The sequence below is a fragment of the Amblyraja radiata genome, chromosome 5 (genome assembly GCF_010909765.2).
Source record: "Amblyraja radiata isolate CabotCenter1 chromosome 5, sAmbRad1.1.pri, whole genome shotgun sequence".
NCBI classification, from domain to species: domain Eukaryota; kingdom Metazoa; phylum Chordata; class Chondrichthyes; order Rajiformes; family Rajidae; genus Amblyraja; species Amblyraja radiata.
The window spans coordinates 87,140,758-87,155,369 of record NC_045960.1 but is presented as its reverse complement, the minus strand read 5'-3'; the positions used below and the strand labels follow the sequence as shown (position 1 = coordinate 87,155,369).

Here is a 14,612-nt window from a genome sequence, read left to right as displayed (position 1 = left end):
CCTCCCACACTCCAAAGATGGACAGGTTTGTAGGTTAATTAGCTTTGTTAAAAATTGTAAATTGTCGCTAGTGGTTAGAGTAATGCAAGTGTACAGGGTGGGCTGAAGGGCCTGTTTTTGCCTTGAAATCTCTAAGCTAAACTGAACTAAATTAACATAAGAACAACACAAAACATGAGCTACTAATGTGGATCAAGCCCAGCATGTGAGACAGAAACATGGTGAGGTCTACCACCATGCAAGACTTTCAGACATCGGGCAATAACCCGAATGAAGAATGGCAAGGAGAGCATCCTCAGGATCTTTTAAAATGCAGTGCAGTCAATCATAATCAGTATATTACAATTTTTAATTTTTTTCCAACTTCTCGTCTTGCTCATTCATATTTGATTTGTCAAACATTAGGAAAAGCCAGAGTTCCAATCTTCCAATCTTGATTAGATTTTGATATGGTTGCTGTCAGTTAAAGATGTCTGGGGAATAAATAACAGGCTGCAGAGGTTTAAGGAAAGCTTGAGTGGGTTAAAATTATGTTACTGAAAGATAGAATGCTCCTGACTTGTTTTTTCTTAACCGTGCTTAACAAATCTTGTATATATTCACATTAAGAAGGCTTTGAATGAAAGAGCTTATTATTGCCAATGGTGTAATTCAATAGACAATAGGCAATAGGTGCAGGAGTAGGCCATTCGGCCCTACAAGCCAGCACCGCAATTCACTGTGATCATGGCTGATCATCCACAATCAATACCCCGTTCCTGCCTTCCCCCCATATCCCTTGACTCCGTTATCTTATAATAACCACACAGAACTGTTTCAGGTAGACTAATAATTCCATGGAGCCACTCAGTCTGTGTCTATCTGAGTGAAGCAGGTTAAACCCTGGGCTTAATGTCATTGTTTGCCTTGATGGTAATTAAGGAAAATCACTTGATTTTTCTGTGAAAAGTGTATGATTATTTTATATCAATTTCATCATAATCTTTCAACTATTAAGAGAAAAGGAGAGAGCAAACATCAAGGATAATAACAGAGGGGCAGCACTATGGCACAGCTGGTAGAGCTGCTGCCTCACAGCGCCTGAGACCTGGGTTCAACCCTGATCACAGGCGCTGTCTGGGTGAAGTTTGCATGTTCTCCCCATGACTACTTGGGTTTTTGAATTCCATTCTATTGAAATAGACACAAAAATGTTGGAAATACTGAACATCTTTGGAAAGAGAAACAAAAGTAATGTTTCTGGCCGTGAGACCTTCAGCAAAACTGGTAAAGAAAGATGAAAAAAAATCTTAACGCAGAGATGGTAGCAGGTGGAATGGAGAGACAAAGAGAATATCAATGAAAGGGTGAGACCAGGTGAAAAGGGTTAATGGGGAAGTTGGAGGCAGATTTGCCTGTGTAATGAGTCACTAATAGTTGGACAATGGAACATGCCAAACAGATCAGAATGTGGTAATGGAGAAAGGAAAACTGTACCAGAATCATAGAGAGATGGCTGGTAAAATGTGTCAGTTCCCATACAACAGAAAGAGTGAGTTAGCTAAAGGTATACAATTTCATATTGAGAACAGAGGCCTGCGATGTGCCCAGGTTGAAAATGAAGATATGTTGCGCAAGCATGTATTGTAATATCATAGAAGGCCACAGACATAAAGGTTGCAGTGGGATGGAGAATTAAAGTGATGGACAAACAGTAATTCAGGATTGTTCCTACAGACTGAATCCCAGCATTCCACAAAGTGGTCGCTCAGTCTGTGTTGGTTCTCCAATGCAGCGGAGACCACATTGTGCACATGGAGTCAGTGCACTAGACTGGTGGAAATGCAGGTGACTCACTGCCTTATCTGGAAAGATTGCTTGAGTCCCAATATGATGGGAACCAAAGACATGTATGCACAAGTGTTACATTAGACCAGGAGTGTGCCTAGGCTGTGCAGGACTGCTCCAGTGCTTTGTACCTCTGAGATCCAATGATTTACCGAACATAAAGTGACTCCAAAACCTCAAGGCAAATTTTATCCTTGCACACTTAACTTTGTTATTATACTTTCTAGTTATTTAAATAGCAGCCTGCATCAAATATGACAACAAAAATGATTTCAAATCCATTTCTTTATAATTGTAGGTAGATAATGTGGAAAATAATGTCCAAGATTATTATGAGCAACGTTTAATTTTTAAATGTTCATCCTGTGGTAACATATGACCTCACAGCTAACATCATCTCATAATGTGCTTGGCCACATATAAAAAAATCAATGAGATATTTTCTTATCCAATTAAGTGAGCTACATTTATATAACTGCCCCCTGGTTACAATGTCATTGGTCACTAATGAAAACAATGGTAGGTGTAATATTAATACAAAGAGCTATTAGGTTTTGAAATTGTTATTTAAAGATGGTCATTTTCAATTAGACCAAAAGAACATGATCAGCTGGATATAGAATGAAATATTATATTGGAACAGAAAAGAACCCACGCTGTCATTTTTAATTTAATTCATTTTCCATGACCTACCCACTTTCTTGCAGATTCTAATTTTTTAAGAATTGGATGGAATTTATGTTCCTACCTTTTGTACAAATGTGAGGTTTATTAGCCGCCACATCTCTTTCACCACAAATAACCCAAATGAGATTTGCACGGAAGCTTATTCCAATGAGTTAATGAGTGAAGGTGTTATCTGACAGTTTACCAAGTGCCACAAAGACCCTGGATTGAATCACTCTGAAGGGTCCCGACTCAAGTGGTCACCCGTCCATTCCCTCTAAAGATTCTGCCTGACCTACAAAGTTTCTCCAGCACTCTGTCTTTGCTCTAGATTCTAGCATCTGCAGTTCTTTGTCTCACCCTAGACTTAATCCTTTGTAATCTTAACAGTGATTGTCAAAGCACCCAGATAAATGGGGAATTATCTTAATAACCATATAACCATATAACAATTACAGCACGGAAAACAGGCCATCTCGGCCCTTCAAGTCTGTGCCAAACACTTATTTTCCCCTAGTCCCATCTACCTGCACTAATTTCCTAATGCCTATAACAGATCATGATCTCGTGATCCCTCTGTGTCAAATGAATTCTGTGTGAGCATAGCATTAACCGAGGAAGGCGCCTTTAGACGACCAAACGGAAATGAGTTATGAAGAGTGAAGAACAGAGGCCTACCCGTGTTTGTGCTGTATCCAAACAAGTCCATGTATCCAGGAGGGAGCAGAAAAAAATGAGAACATTTGTGAATCAAAACCATTGGAATGAACATGGGTCATGCCAGTGAAACTATAGATAAATCATGGAATAAGTTATATTTTACAGAGAAAAATATATTTTGTCTTGCAGACTAAGACTGGCATCGCACGTCTTTTTGATGAGGAATCTGAGAATGCCTATGACATCCGACTAAAGCTATCAAAAGATGTCCTAACAATTCAAAAGCAAGATGTTGTTTGTGTCAATGGAAGTGATTCTGATTCAAATGTAAGTAACCTTTTTTTTTAAAGAAAAATACAAATAATTTATGATTCTCCTCAAATAGCCAAATTATGGCAATAGGTAGTCCAATTTCTTCCGTGTCAGCCATTTCCTTCTATGATCATAATTTAAATGAGGACAAAGCCAAGACTGATGGAATGAATCTGGATCATCAGCTGCCTGCATACAATATGAACTGTCATTACTTAACCATTGATGTGAAACCATTGCATTCACAGGAGACACAAGATGTCGAGGCTGCTGGATTCCTCTGCCACGATTGAATTGTGCAAACGTTGTGTGCACATGAAAATTGTATGCTCAAAGCACCAACCAGTAAGATTCAGAAAAACAATTATCAGGGCAAAAATCTAACTGCAAGAGGAGTTCAGTGAGTAAACACTCAGTGAAGGCCAACCGATGGTTTGGTTGGAGACCCTGCATTAGCACATCCAACTAAGTGTATCAAAACCAAGAGCGGCACAGTGGTGCAGCAGTGGAGCTGCTGCTACACAGTGCCAGAGACCCGGGTTTGATCCTGACTACAGTTGCTGTCTGTGCAGAGTTGGTACGTTCTCCCTGTGCTGTATGGGTTTTCTCCGGGTGCTCTGGTTTCCTCCCAGACTCCAAAGATGTGTGAGTTTGTAGGTTAATTGGCTTCTGTAAATTGCCTAGTGTAAAGGACATAGAAATAGTATATGGGTGATCGTTGATTGATGGGGACTTAGTGGGCCAAAGGGCCTGTTTCCACACTGTACCTCTAAACTTTAAACTCTAAATCTTGATTCATGGTCTTGACCTAAAGTGTCGACCATCTTTTTCAAGATTCAAGAGACTTTATTGTCATGTGTCCCTGATAGGACAATGAAATTCTTGCTTTGCTTCAGCACAACAGAAACATAGAAACATAGAAAATAGGTGCAGGGGTAGGCCATTCGGCCCTTCGAGCCTGCACGCCATTCAATATGATCATGGCTGATCATCCAACTCAGTATCACATCCCTGTCTTCTCTCCATACCCCCTGCTCCCTTTAGCCACAAGGGCCACATCAGACTCCCTCTTAAATATAGCCAATGAACTAGCCTCAACTACCTTCTGTGGCAGATAATTCCACAGATTCACCACTGTGTAGAAAATGATTTTCTCATCTCGGTCCTAAAAGACTTCCCTCGTATCCTTAAATTGTGACCCCTAGTTTTGGACTTCCCCAACATCGGGAACAATCTTCCTGCATCTAGCCTGTCCAACCCCTTAAGAATTTTGTATGTTTCTATAAGATCCCCCCTCAATCTTCTAAATTCTAGTGTGTACAAGCCGAGTCTATCCAGTCTTTCTTCATATGAAAGTCCTGCCATCCCAGGAATCAGTCTGGCGAACCTTCCCTGTACTCCTTCTATGGCAAGAATGTCTTTCCTCAGATTAGGAGATCAAAACTGTACGCAATACTCCAGGTGTGGTCTCACCAAGACCCTGTACAACTGCAGTAGAACCTCCCTGCTCTTATACTCAAATCCTTTTCTATGGATGCTTACATACCAATTGCTTTCTTCACTGCCTGCTACACCTGCATGCCTACTTTCAATGACTGGTGTACCATGACACCCAGGTCTCGTTGCATCTCCCCTTTTCCTAATCGGCCACCATTCAGATAATAGTCTACTTACCTGTTTTTCCCACCAAAGTGGATAACCTCACATTTATCCACATTATACTGCATCTGCCATGCATTTGCCCACTCACCCAACCTATCCAAGTCACCTTGCAGCCTATTAGCATCCTCCTCACAGCTAACACTGCCCCCCAGCTTCGTGTCATCCGCAAACTTGGAGATGTTGCATTCAATTCCCTCATCCAGATCATTAATATATATTGTAAATAGCTGGGGTCCCAACACTGAGCCTTGCGGTACCCCACTAGTCACTGCCTGCCATTCTGAAAAGGACCCGTTTACTCCTACTCTTTGCTTCCTGTCTGCCAGCCAGTTCTCTATCCACATCAATACTGAACCCCCAATACCGTGTGCTTTAAGTTTGTATACTAATCTCTTATGTGGGACCTTGTCGAAAGCCTTCTGAAAGTCCAGATATAACACATCCACTGGTTCTCCCTTATCCACTCTACTAGTTACATCCTCGAAAAATTCTATAAGATTCATCAGACATGATTTACCTTTCATAAATCCATGTTGACTTTGTCCAATGAATTCACCACTTGCCAAATGTGCTGCTATCCCATCTTTAATAACTGACTCCAGAATTTTCCCCACCACCAATGTTAGACTAACTGGTCTGTAATTCCCCGTTTTCTCTCTCCCTCCCTTTTTAAAAAGTGGTGTTACATTAGCTACCCTCCAATCCTCAGTAATTACTCCAGAATCTAAAGAGTTTTGAAAAATTAGCACTAACGCATCCACTATTTCTGCGGCTACTTCCTTAAGTACTCTGGGATGCAACTTATCTGGCCCTGGGGATTTATCGGCCTTCAATCCATTCAATTTACCTAACACCACTTCCCGGCTAACGTGGATTTCACTCAGTTCCTCCATCTCATTTAACCCCCGGTCCCTTGCTATTTCCGGCAGATTATTTATGTCTTCCTTAGTGAAGACAGAAACAAAGTAGTTATTCAATTGGTCTACCATGTCCCTGTTCCCCATGATCAATTCGCCTGTTTCTGACTGCAAGGGACCTACATTTGTTTTATCTAATCTTTTCCTCTTCACATATCTATAAAAGCTTTTGCAGTCAGTTTTTATGTTCCCTGCCAGTTTTCTTTCATAATCTTTTTTCCCTTTCCTAATTAAGCCTTTTGTCCTCCTCTGCTGGATTATGAATTTCTCCCAGTCCTCTGGTAGGCTGCTTTTTCTGGCTAATTTGTACGCTTCATCTTTTGTTTTGATACTATCCCTGATTTCCCTTGTTATCCACGGATGCACTACCTTCCCTGATTTATTATTTTTCCAAACTGGGATGAACAATTGTTGTAGTTCATCCATGCAGTCTTTAAATGCCTTCCATTGTATATCCACCGTCAACCCTTTAAGAATCAATTGCCAGGCTATCTTGGCCAATTCACGTCTCATACCCTCAAAGTCACCTTTCTTTAAGTTTAGGACACTTGTTTCTGAATTAACAATGTCATTCTCCATCCTAATGAAGAACTCAACCATATTATGGTCACTCTTGCCCAAAGGGCCACACACAACAAGACTGCTAACTAACCCTTCCTCATTACTCAATACTCAGTCTAGAAATGCCTGCTCTCTCGTTGGTTCCACTACATGTTGGTTTAGAAAACTATCCCGCACACATTCCAAGAAATCCTCTTCCTCAGCATCCCTGCCAATTTGATTCACCCAATCTATATGTAGATTGAAGTCACCCATTATAACTGTTTTACCTTTGTTGCACGCATTTCTAATTTCCTGTTTGATGCCATCCCCAACTCCACTACTACTGTTAGGTGGCCTGTACACAACTCCCACTAGCGTTTTCTGCCCCTTAGTGTTTCGCAGCTCTACCCATATCGATTCCACATCCTCCAAGCTAATGTCCTTAATTTCTATTGCGTTAATCTGCTCTCTAACCAGCAACGCTACCCCACCTCCTTTTCCTTTCTGTTTATCCCTCCTGAATATTGGCCGGGCCTCTGGCACAAAGACCGGTCCTGTTGCTCAGAAGGGTAAGGAAAAGAAGAGGAGGGCAATTGTAATAGGGGACTCTATAGTCAGGGGGTCGGATAGGCGATTCTGTGGACGCAGTCAGGAGACCCGGATGGTAGTTTGCCTCCCTGGTGCCAGGGTCAGGGATGTGTCTGAACGTGTCCAAGAAATCCTGAAATGGGAGGGAGAGGAGCCTGAGGTTATGGTACATATAGGTACCAACGACATAGGTAAAAAAAGAGAAGAGGTCCTGAAAGAAGAATTTAGGGAGTTAGGTAGAGAGTTAAGGAGAAGGACTGCAAAGGTAACAATCTCAGGATTACTGCCTGTGCCACGCGACAGTGAGAGTAGGAATGGAGCGAGGTGGAGAATAAATGCGTGGATGAGGGACTGGTGCAGTGGGTATGGATTAAAGTTTCTGGATCATTGGGACCTCTTTTGGGGATGGTGCGACCTGTACAGAAAGGACGGGTTGCACTTGAACTCGAGGGGGACCAATATCCTGGCGGGGAGATTTGAAAAGGCTACTGGGGAGACTTTAAACTAGTATGGTTGGGGGGAGGGACTCGAATTGGGAAAGCTAGCAGTCAGTGTGTAAGGCAGGAGGCAGAGAATGGTAGCACTCTGACCCAAAATGTAGGGGAGAGAGAAGAAAAAGAAAATAAACAGAGAATAAGAAATGGTGGGTTTCTTAAATGTGTATATTTTAATGCTAGGAGCATTGTAAGAAAGGTGGATGAACTTAGAGCCTGGATTGACACCTGGAAGTATGATGTTGTGGCGATCAGTGAAACATGGTTGCAGGAGGGCTGTGATTGGAAACTAAATATTCCAGGATTTCGTTGCTTCAGGTGTGATAGAATTGGAGGGGCAAGAGGTGGAGGTGTTGCATTGCTTATCAGGGAAGATATTACAGCAGTGCTTTGGCAGGATAGATTAGAGGGCTCGTCTAGGGAGGCTATTTGGGTGGAACTGAGAAATGGGAAAGGGGTAGCAACACTTATAGGGGTGTACTATAGACCGCCAAATGGGGAGCGAGAATCGGAAGAGCAAATATGTAAGGAGATAGCAGATATTAGTAGTAAGCACAAGGTAGTGATTGTGGGAGATTTCAATTTTCCACACATAGACTGGGAAACACATTCTGTAAATGGGCTGGATGGGTTGGAGTTTGTAAAATGTGTGCAGGATAGTTTTTTGCAGCAATACATAGAAGTACCTACTAGAGAAGGGGCGGTGCTGGACCTCCTGTTAGGAAATGAGACGGGTCAGGTGGCAGAGGTATGCGTTGGGGAACAGTTCGGGAACAGTGATCACAATACCATTAGTTTCAATATAATTATGGAGAGGGTCAGAACTGGACCTAGGGTTGAGATTTTTGATTGGAGAAAGGCTAACTTTGAGGAGATGCGAAAGGATTTAAAAGGAGTAAATTGGGACAGTTTGTTTTATGGGAAAGATGTGGAAGAGAAATGGAGGACATTTAAAGGTGAAATTTTAAGAGTACAGAATCTTTATGTCCCTGTTCGGTTGAAAGGAAATAGTAAAAATTGGAAAGAGCCATGGTTTTCAAGGGAAATTGGACACTTGGTTCGGAAAAAGAGAGAGATCTACAATAATTATAGGCAGCATGGAGTAAATGAGGTGCTTGAGGAGTATAAAGAATGTAAAAAGAATCTTAAGAAAGAAATTAGAAAAGCTAAAAGAAGATATGAGGTTGCTTTGGCAAGTAAGGTGAAAGTAAATCCAAAGGGTTTCTACAGCTATATTAATAGCAAAAGGATAACGAGGGATAAAATTGGTCCATTAGAGAGTCAGAGTGGACAGCTATCTGCAGAGCCAAAAGAGATGGGGGAGATATTGAACAATTTCTTTTCTTCGGTATTCACCAAGGAGAAGGATATTGAATTATGTGAGGTAAGGGAAACAAGTAGAGTAGCTATGGAAACTATGAGGATCAAAGAAGAGGAAGTACTGACACTTTTGAGAAATATAAAAGTGGATAAGTCTCCAGGTCCGGACAGGATATTCCCTAGGACATTGAGGGAAGTTAGTGTAGAAATAGCAGGGGCTATGACAGAAATATTTCAAATGTCATTAGAAACGGGAATAGTGCCGGAGGATTGGCGTACTGCGCATGTTGTTCCATTGTTTAAAAAGGGGTCTAAGAGTAAACCTAGCAATTATAGACCTGTTAGTTTGACGTCAGTGGTGGGCAAATTAATGGAAAGGATACTTAGAGATAATATATATAAGCATCTGGATAAACAGGGTCTGATTAGGAACAGTCAACATGGATTTGTGCCTGGAAGGTCATGTTTGACTAATCTTCTTGAATTTTTTGAAGAGGTTACTCGGGAAATTGATGAGGGTAAAGCAGTGGATGTTGTATATATGGACTTCAGTAAGGCCTTTGACAAGGTTCCTCACGGAAGGTTGGTTAAGAAGGTTCAATGGTTGGGTATTAATGGTGGAGTAGCAAGATGGATTCAACAGTGGCTGAATGGGAGATGCCAGAGAGTAATGGTGGATGGTTGTTTGTCAGGTTGGAGGCCAGTGACTAGTGGGGTGCCACAGGGATCTGTGTTGGGTCCACTGTTGTTTGTCATGTACATCAATGATCTGGATGATGGTGTGGTAAATTGGATTAGTAAGTATGCAGATGATACTAAGATAGTTGGGGTTGTGGATAATGAAGTAGGTTTTCAAAGTCTACAGAGAGATTTATGCCAGTTGGAAGAGTGGGCTGAAAGATGGCAGATGGAGTTTAATGCTGATAAGTGTGAGGTGCTACATCTTGGCAGGACAAATCAAAATAGGACGTACATGGTAAATGGTAGGGAATTGAAGAATGCAGGTGAACAGAGGGATCTGGGAATAACTGTGCACAGTTCCCTGAAAGTGGAATCTCATGTAGATAGGGTGGTAAAGAAAGCTTTTGGTGTGCTGGCCTTTATAAATCAGACCATTGAGTATAGATGTTGGGATGTAATGTTAAAATTGTACAAGGCATTGGTGAGGCCAATTTTGGAGTATGGTGTACAATTTTGGTCGCCTAATTGTAGGAAGGATGTCAACAAAATAGAGAGAGTACAGAGGAGATTTACTAGAATGTTGCCTGGGTTTCAGCAACTAAGTTACAGAGAAAGGTTGTGCAAGTTAGGGCATTATTCTTTGGAGTGCAGAAGGTTAAGGGGGGACTTGATAGAGGTCTTTAAAATGATGAGAGGGGTAGACAGAGTTGACGTAAATAAACTTTTCCCACTGAGAGTAGGGAAGATTCAAACAAGGGGACATGACTTGAGAATTAAGGGACAGAAGTTTAGGGGTAACATGAGGGGGAACTTCTTTATTCAGAGAGTGGTGGCTGTGTGGAATGAGCTTCCAGTGAAGGTGGTGGAGGCAGGTTAGTTTTTATCATTTAAAAATAAATTGGATAGTTATATGGACGGGAAAGGAATGGAGGGTTATGGTCTGAACGCAGGTGTATGGGACTAGGGGAGAATACGTGTTCGGCACGGACTAGAAGGGTCGAGATGGCCTGTTTCCGTGCTGTAATTGTTATATGGTTATATGGTTATATTGAATATCCCTGGATGTTCAGCTCCCAGCCTTGGTCAACCTGGAGCCATGTATCCGTGATCCCAACTATATCATATTCATTATTAACTATCTGCACATTCAACTCATCCACCTTATTACGAATGCTCCTTGCATTAAAATACAAAGCCTTCAGGCTTGATTTTAAAACACTCTTACCCCTTATACAATTATGTTGAAAAGTGGACCTTTTTGATTTTTGCCCTGGATTTGCCTGCCTGCCACTTTTACTTTTCACCTTGCTACCTATTGCTTCTACCCTCATTTTACACCCCTCTGTCTCTCTGCTCTTGCACCCATCCCCCCCGCCACATTAGTTTAAATCCTCCCCGACAGCACTAGCAAACACTCCTCCAAGGACATTGGTTCCATTCCAGCCCAGGTGCAGACCGTCCTGTTTGTTCTGGTCCCACCTCCGCCAGAACTGGTTCCAATGACCTAGAAATTTGAATCCCTCCCACTTGCACCATTTTTCAAGCCACGTATTCATCTGCAATATCCTCCTATTTCTACTCTGACTAGCCCGTGGCACTGGTAGTAATCCAGAGATTATTACCTTTGAGGTCCTACTTTTAAGTTTATCTCCTAGCTCCCTAAATTCACCTTGTAGGACCTCATCCCTTTTTTTACCTATATCGTTGGTGCCAATGTGCACCACGACAACTGGCTGTTCACCCTCCCCCTCCAGAATGTTCTGCAGCCGTTCAGTGACATCCCTGACCCTTGCACCAGGGATGCAACATACCATCCTGGAGTCTCGTTTGCGGCCGCAGAAACGCCTATCTATTCCCCTTACAATTGAATCCCCTATTACTATTGCCCTTCCACACTTTTTTCTCCCCTCCTGTGCCGCAGAGCCACCCATGGTGCCATGAACTTGGCTGCTGCTGCCTTCCCCTGATGAGCCATCTCCCCCAACAGTATCCAAAATGGTATACCTGTTTACGAGGGAGATGACCGCAGGGGACTCCTGCACTACCTGCCTACTGCTACGCTGGCTAGTGGCCACCCGTTCCCTTAGGCATGACTACACCATCCCCTTAGGCATGACTACAGAACAGATCAGTGTGTCATAGAAACATAGAAACATAGAAACATAGAAAATAGGTGCAGGAGGAGGCCATTCGGCCCTTCGAGCCAGCACCGTCATTCATTGTGATCATGGCTGATCGTCCCCTATCAATAACCCGTGCCTGCCTTCTCCCCATATCCCTTGACTCCACAAGTACCTAGAGCTCTATCTAACTCTCTCTTAAATCCATCCAGTGACTTGGCCTCCCCTGCCCTTTGTGGCAGGGAATTCCATAAATTCACAACTCTCTGGGTGAAAAAGTGTTTCTCACCTCAGTCTTAAATGACCTCCCCTTTATTCTAAGACTGTAGCCCCTGGTTTTGGACTCGCCCAACTTTGTGAACATTTTTCCTGCATCTAGCTTGTCCAGTCCTTTTATAATTTTATATGTTTCTATAAGATCCCCCTCATCCTTCTAAACTCTAGTGAATACAAGCCTTGTCTTTTCAATCTTTCTTCATAGACAGTCCCGCCATCCCAAGGATCAATCTCGTGAACCTACGCTGCACTGCCTCAATCACAAGGATGTCCTTCCTCAAATTAGGAGACCAAAACTGTACACAATACTCCAGGTGTGGTCTTACCAGAGCCCTATACAACTGTAGAAGAACCACTTTACTCCTATACTGATATCCTCTTGTTATGAAGGCCAAAATTCCATTAGCTTTCTTCACTGCCTGCTGTACCTGTAAGCCAACTTTCAGTGACCGGTGTACAAGGATGCCCAGGTCTCGCTGCACCTCCCCCTTACCTAACCTAACCCCATTGAGATAATAATCTGCCCCCTTGTTTTTGCCCCCAAAGTGGATAACCTCACATTTATCTATATTATACTGCATCTGTCACGCATCTGCCCACTCACTCAACCTGTCCAGGTCACCCTGCAACCTCCTAACATCCTCTTCACAGTTCACACTGCCACCCAGCTTTTTGTCATCTGCAAACTTGCTAGTGTTGCTCCTAATTCCCTCTTCCAAATCATTAATATATATGGTAAACAGTTGCGGCCCCAACACCGAGCCTTGCGGCACTCCACTCGCCACTGCCTGCCATTCTGAAAAGGACCCGTTCACTCCTACTCTTTGCTTCCGGTCTGCCAACCAATTTTCTATCCATGTCAACACCTTACCCCCAATATCATGTGCTATAATTTTAATCACCAGTCTCCCGAGGGACCTTATCAAAGGCTTTCTGAAAGTCTAGATACACTACATCCACTGGCACCCCTTCATCCATTTTACTTGTCACATCCTCAAAAAATTCCAGAAGATTAGTCAAGCATGATTTCCCTTTCATAAATCCATGTTGACTTGGACTAATCCTTTTACTGCTATCCAAATGCCCCATTATTACCTCTTTAATAATTGACTCCAGCATCTTTCCCACCACCGAAGTCAGGCTAACTGGTCTGTAATTCCCCGTTTTCTCTCTCGCTCCTTTCTTGAAAAGTGGGATAACATTAGCTATCCTCCAATCCACAGGAACTGATCCTGAATCTATTGAACATTGGAAAATGATCTCCAATGCGTCCACTCCCTGAGTGTCCATATACCATTATATAAATATATACACACATGAATAAATAAGCTGATAAAGTGCAAATAAACAGATAATGGGCTATTAATGTTCAGAGTTTTGTCCGAGCCAAGTTTAATGGCCTGATGGCTGTGGGGAAGTAGTTATTCCTGAACCTGGTTGTTGCAGTCTTCAGGCTCCTGTACCTTCTACCTGAAGGTAGCGGGGAGATGAGTGTGTGGCCAGGATGATCTGGGTCCTTGATGATACTGCCACCCTTTTGAGGCAGCGACTGTGATAGATCCCCTCGATGGAAGGGAGGTCAGAGCCGATGATGAACTGGGCAGTGTTTACTACTTTTTGTAGTCTTTTCCTCTCCAGGGCGCTCAAGTTGCCGAACCAAGCCACGATGCAACCAGTCAGCATGCTCTTTACTGTTCACCTGTAGAAGTTAGAGAGAGTCCTCCTTGACAAACTGACTCTCCGTAATCTTCTCAGGAAGTAGAGGCATTGATGTGCTTTCTTAATAATTGCATCAGTGTTCTCGGACCAGGAAAGATCTTCAGAGATCCCCCACAGATGCTGCCTGACCCATTTATTTCATCCAGTTGTTTGTTTGTTTTTAGGCCAGGTACCAGCATCTGCAGTCTCTTATGTCTCCAAACGAAGATAGAACTTGAACCTAATGTATTATTTTAAAGTAAACTTTTCAAATTCTTTCATCCTATTGGTAGATTTGGGAGTTCCAGAGTCATTTCTCAGCTATATTCTCTCTCGAGGTAGGAGAAGAGCATGAGGCCACCAAGAGGAGATGGCTGGGGAGCATCACCTTGAGGTTCCATGTCCATCAGCTGGAGACAAAGGAAGTGAGATCCTCAGTGTGCAAGTGGACTGGTCACATGACCTTTCTTGCAGATAGACATAAAATGCTGGGGTAACTCATCGGGTCAGGCTGCATCTCTGGAGAAAAGGAATAGGTGATGTTTCAGGTCGTGACCATTCTTCAACCTGAGCGTCAGGAAAGGGAAATGAGAGGTATAGATGGTGACATAGAAAGATATAGAGCAAATGAATGAAAGATATGTGAAAAGCAACAATGATCAAGGGAAGGTAGAGCCCTCCATGGTCCATTGTTGAATGTGGGGTTGGTGATAACGAGTTATACAAACATTGAAACTCAACAGGATGACAGTGAAACTAGTACGATGACTAGGGTGGGGGCAGGATGGAGAGAGACAATAGACAATAGATGCAGGAGTAGGCCCTTCGAGCCAGCACTGCCATTCAAT

The 14,612-nt window shown here is 42.7% G+C and overlaps 1 protein-coding gene across 1 annotated transcript in view; it reads left to right on the top strand.

Annotated features, from left to right (window-relative positions):
• The first annotated feature begins 3,145 nt into the window (after positions 1-3,145).
• The window catches only part of sntg2 (syntrophin gamma 2), a 218,657-nt gene continuing 207,190 nt past the window's right edge, over positions 3,146-14,612 (top strand). The window contains exons 1-2 of the mRNA XM_033022079.1: positions 3,146-3,202; positions 3,343-3,480. Of these exons, the coding sequence (XP_032877970.1) occupies positions 3,146-3,202; positions 3,343-3,480 (195 nt within the window). The remainder of the gene's footprint in view (positions 3,203-3,342; positions 3,481-14,612) is intronic.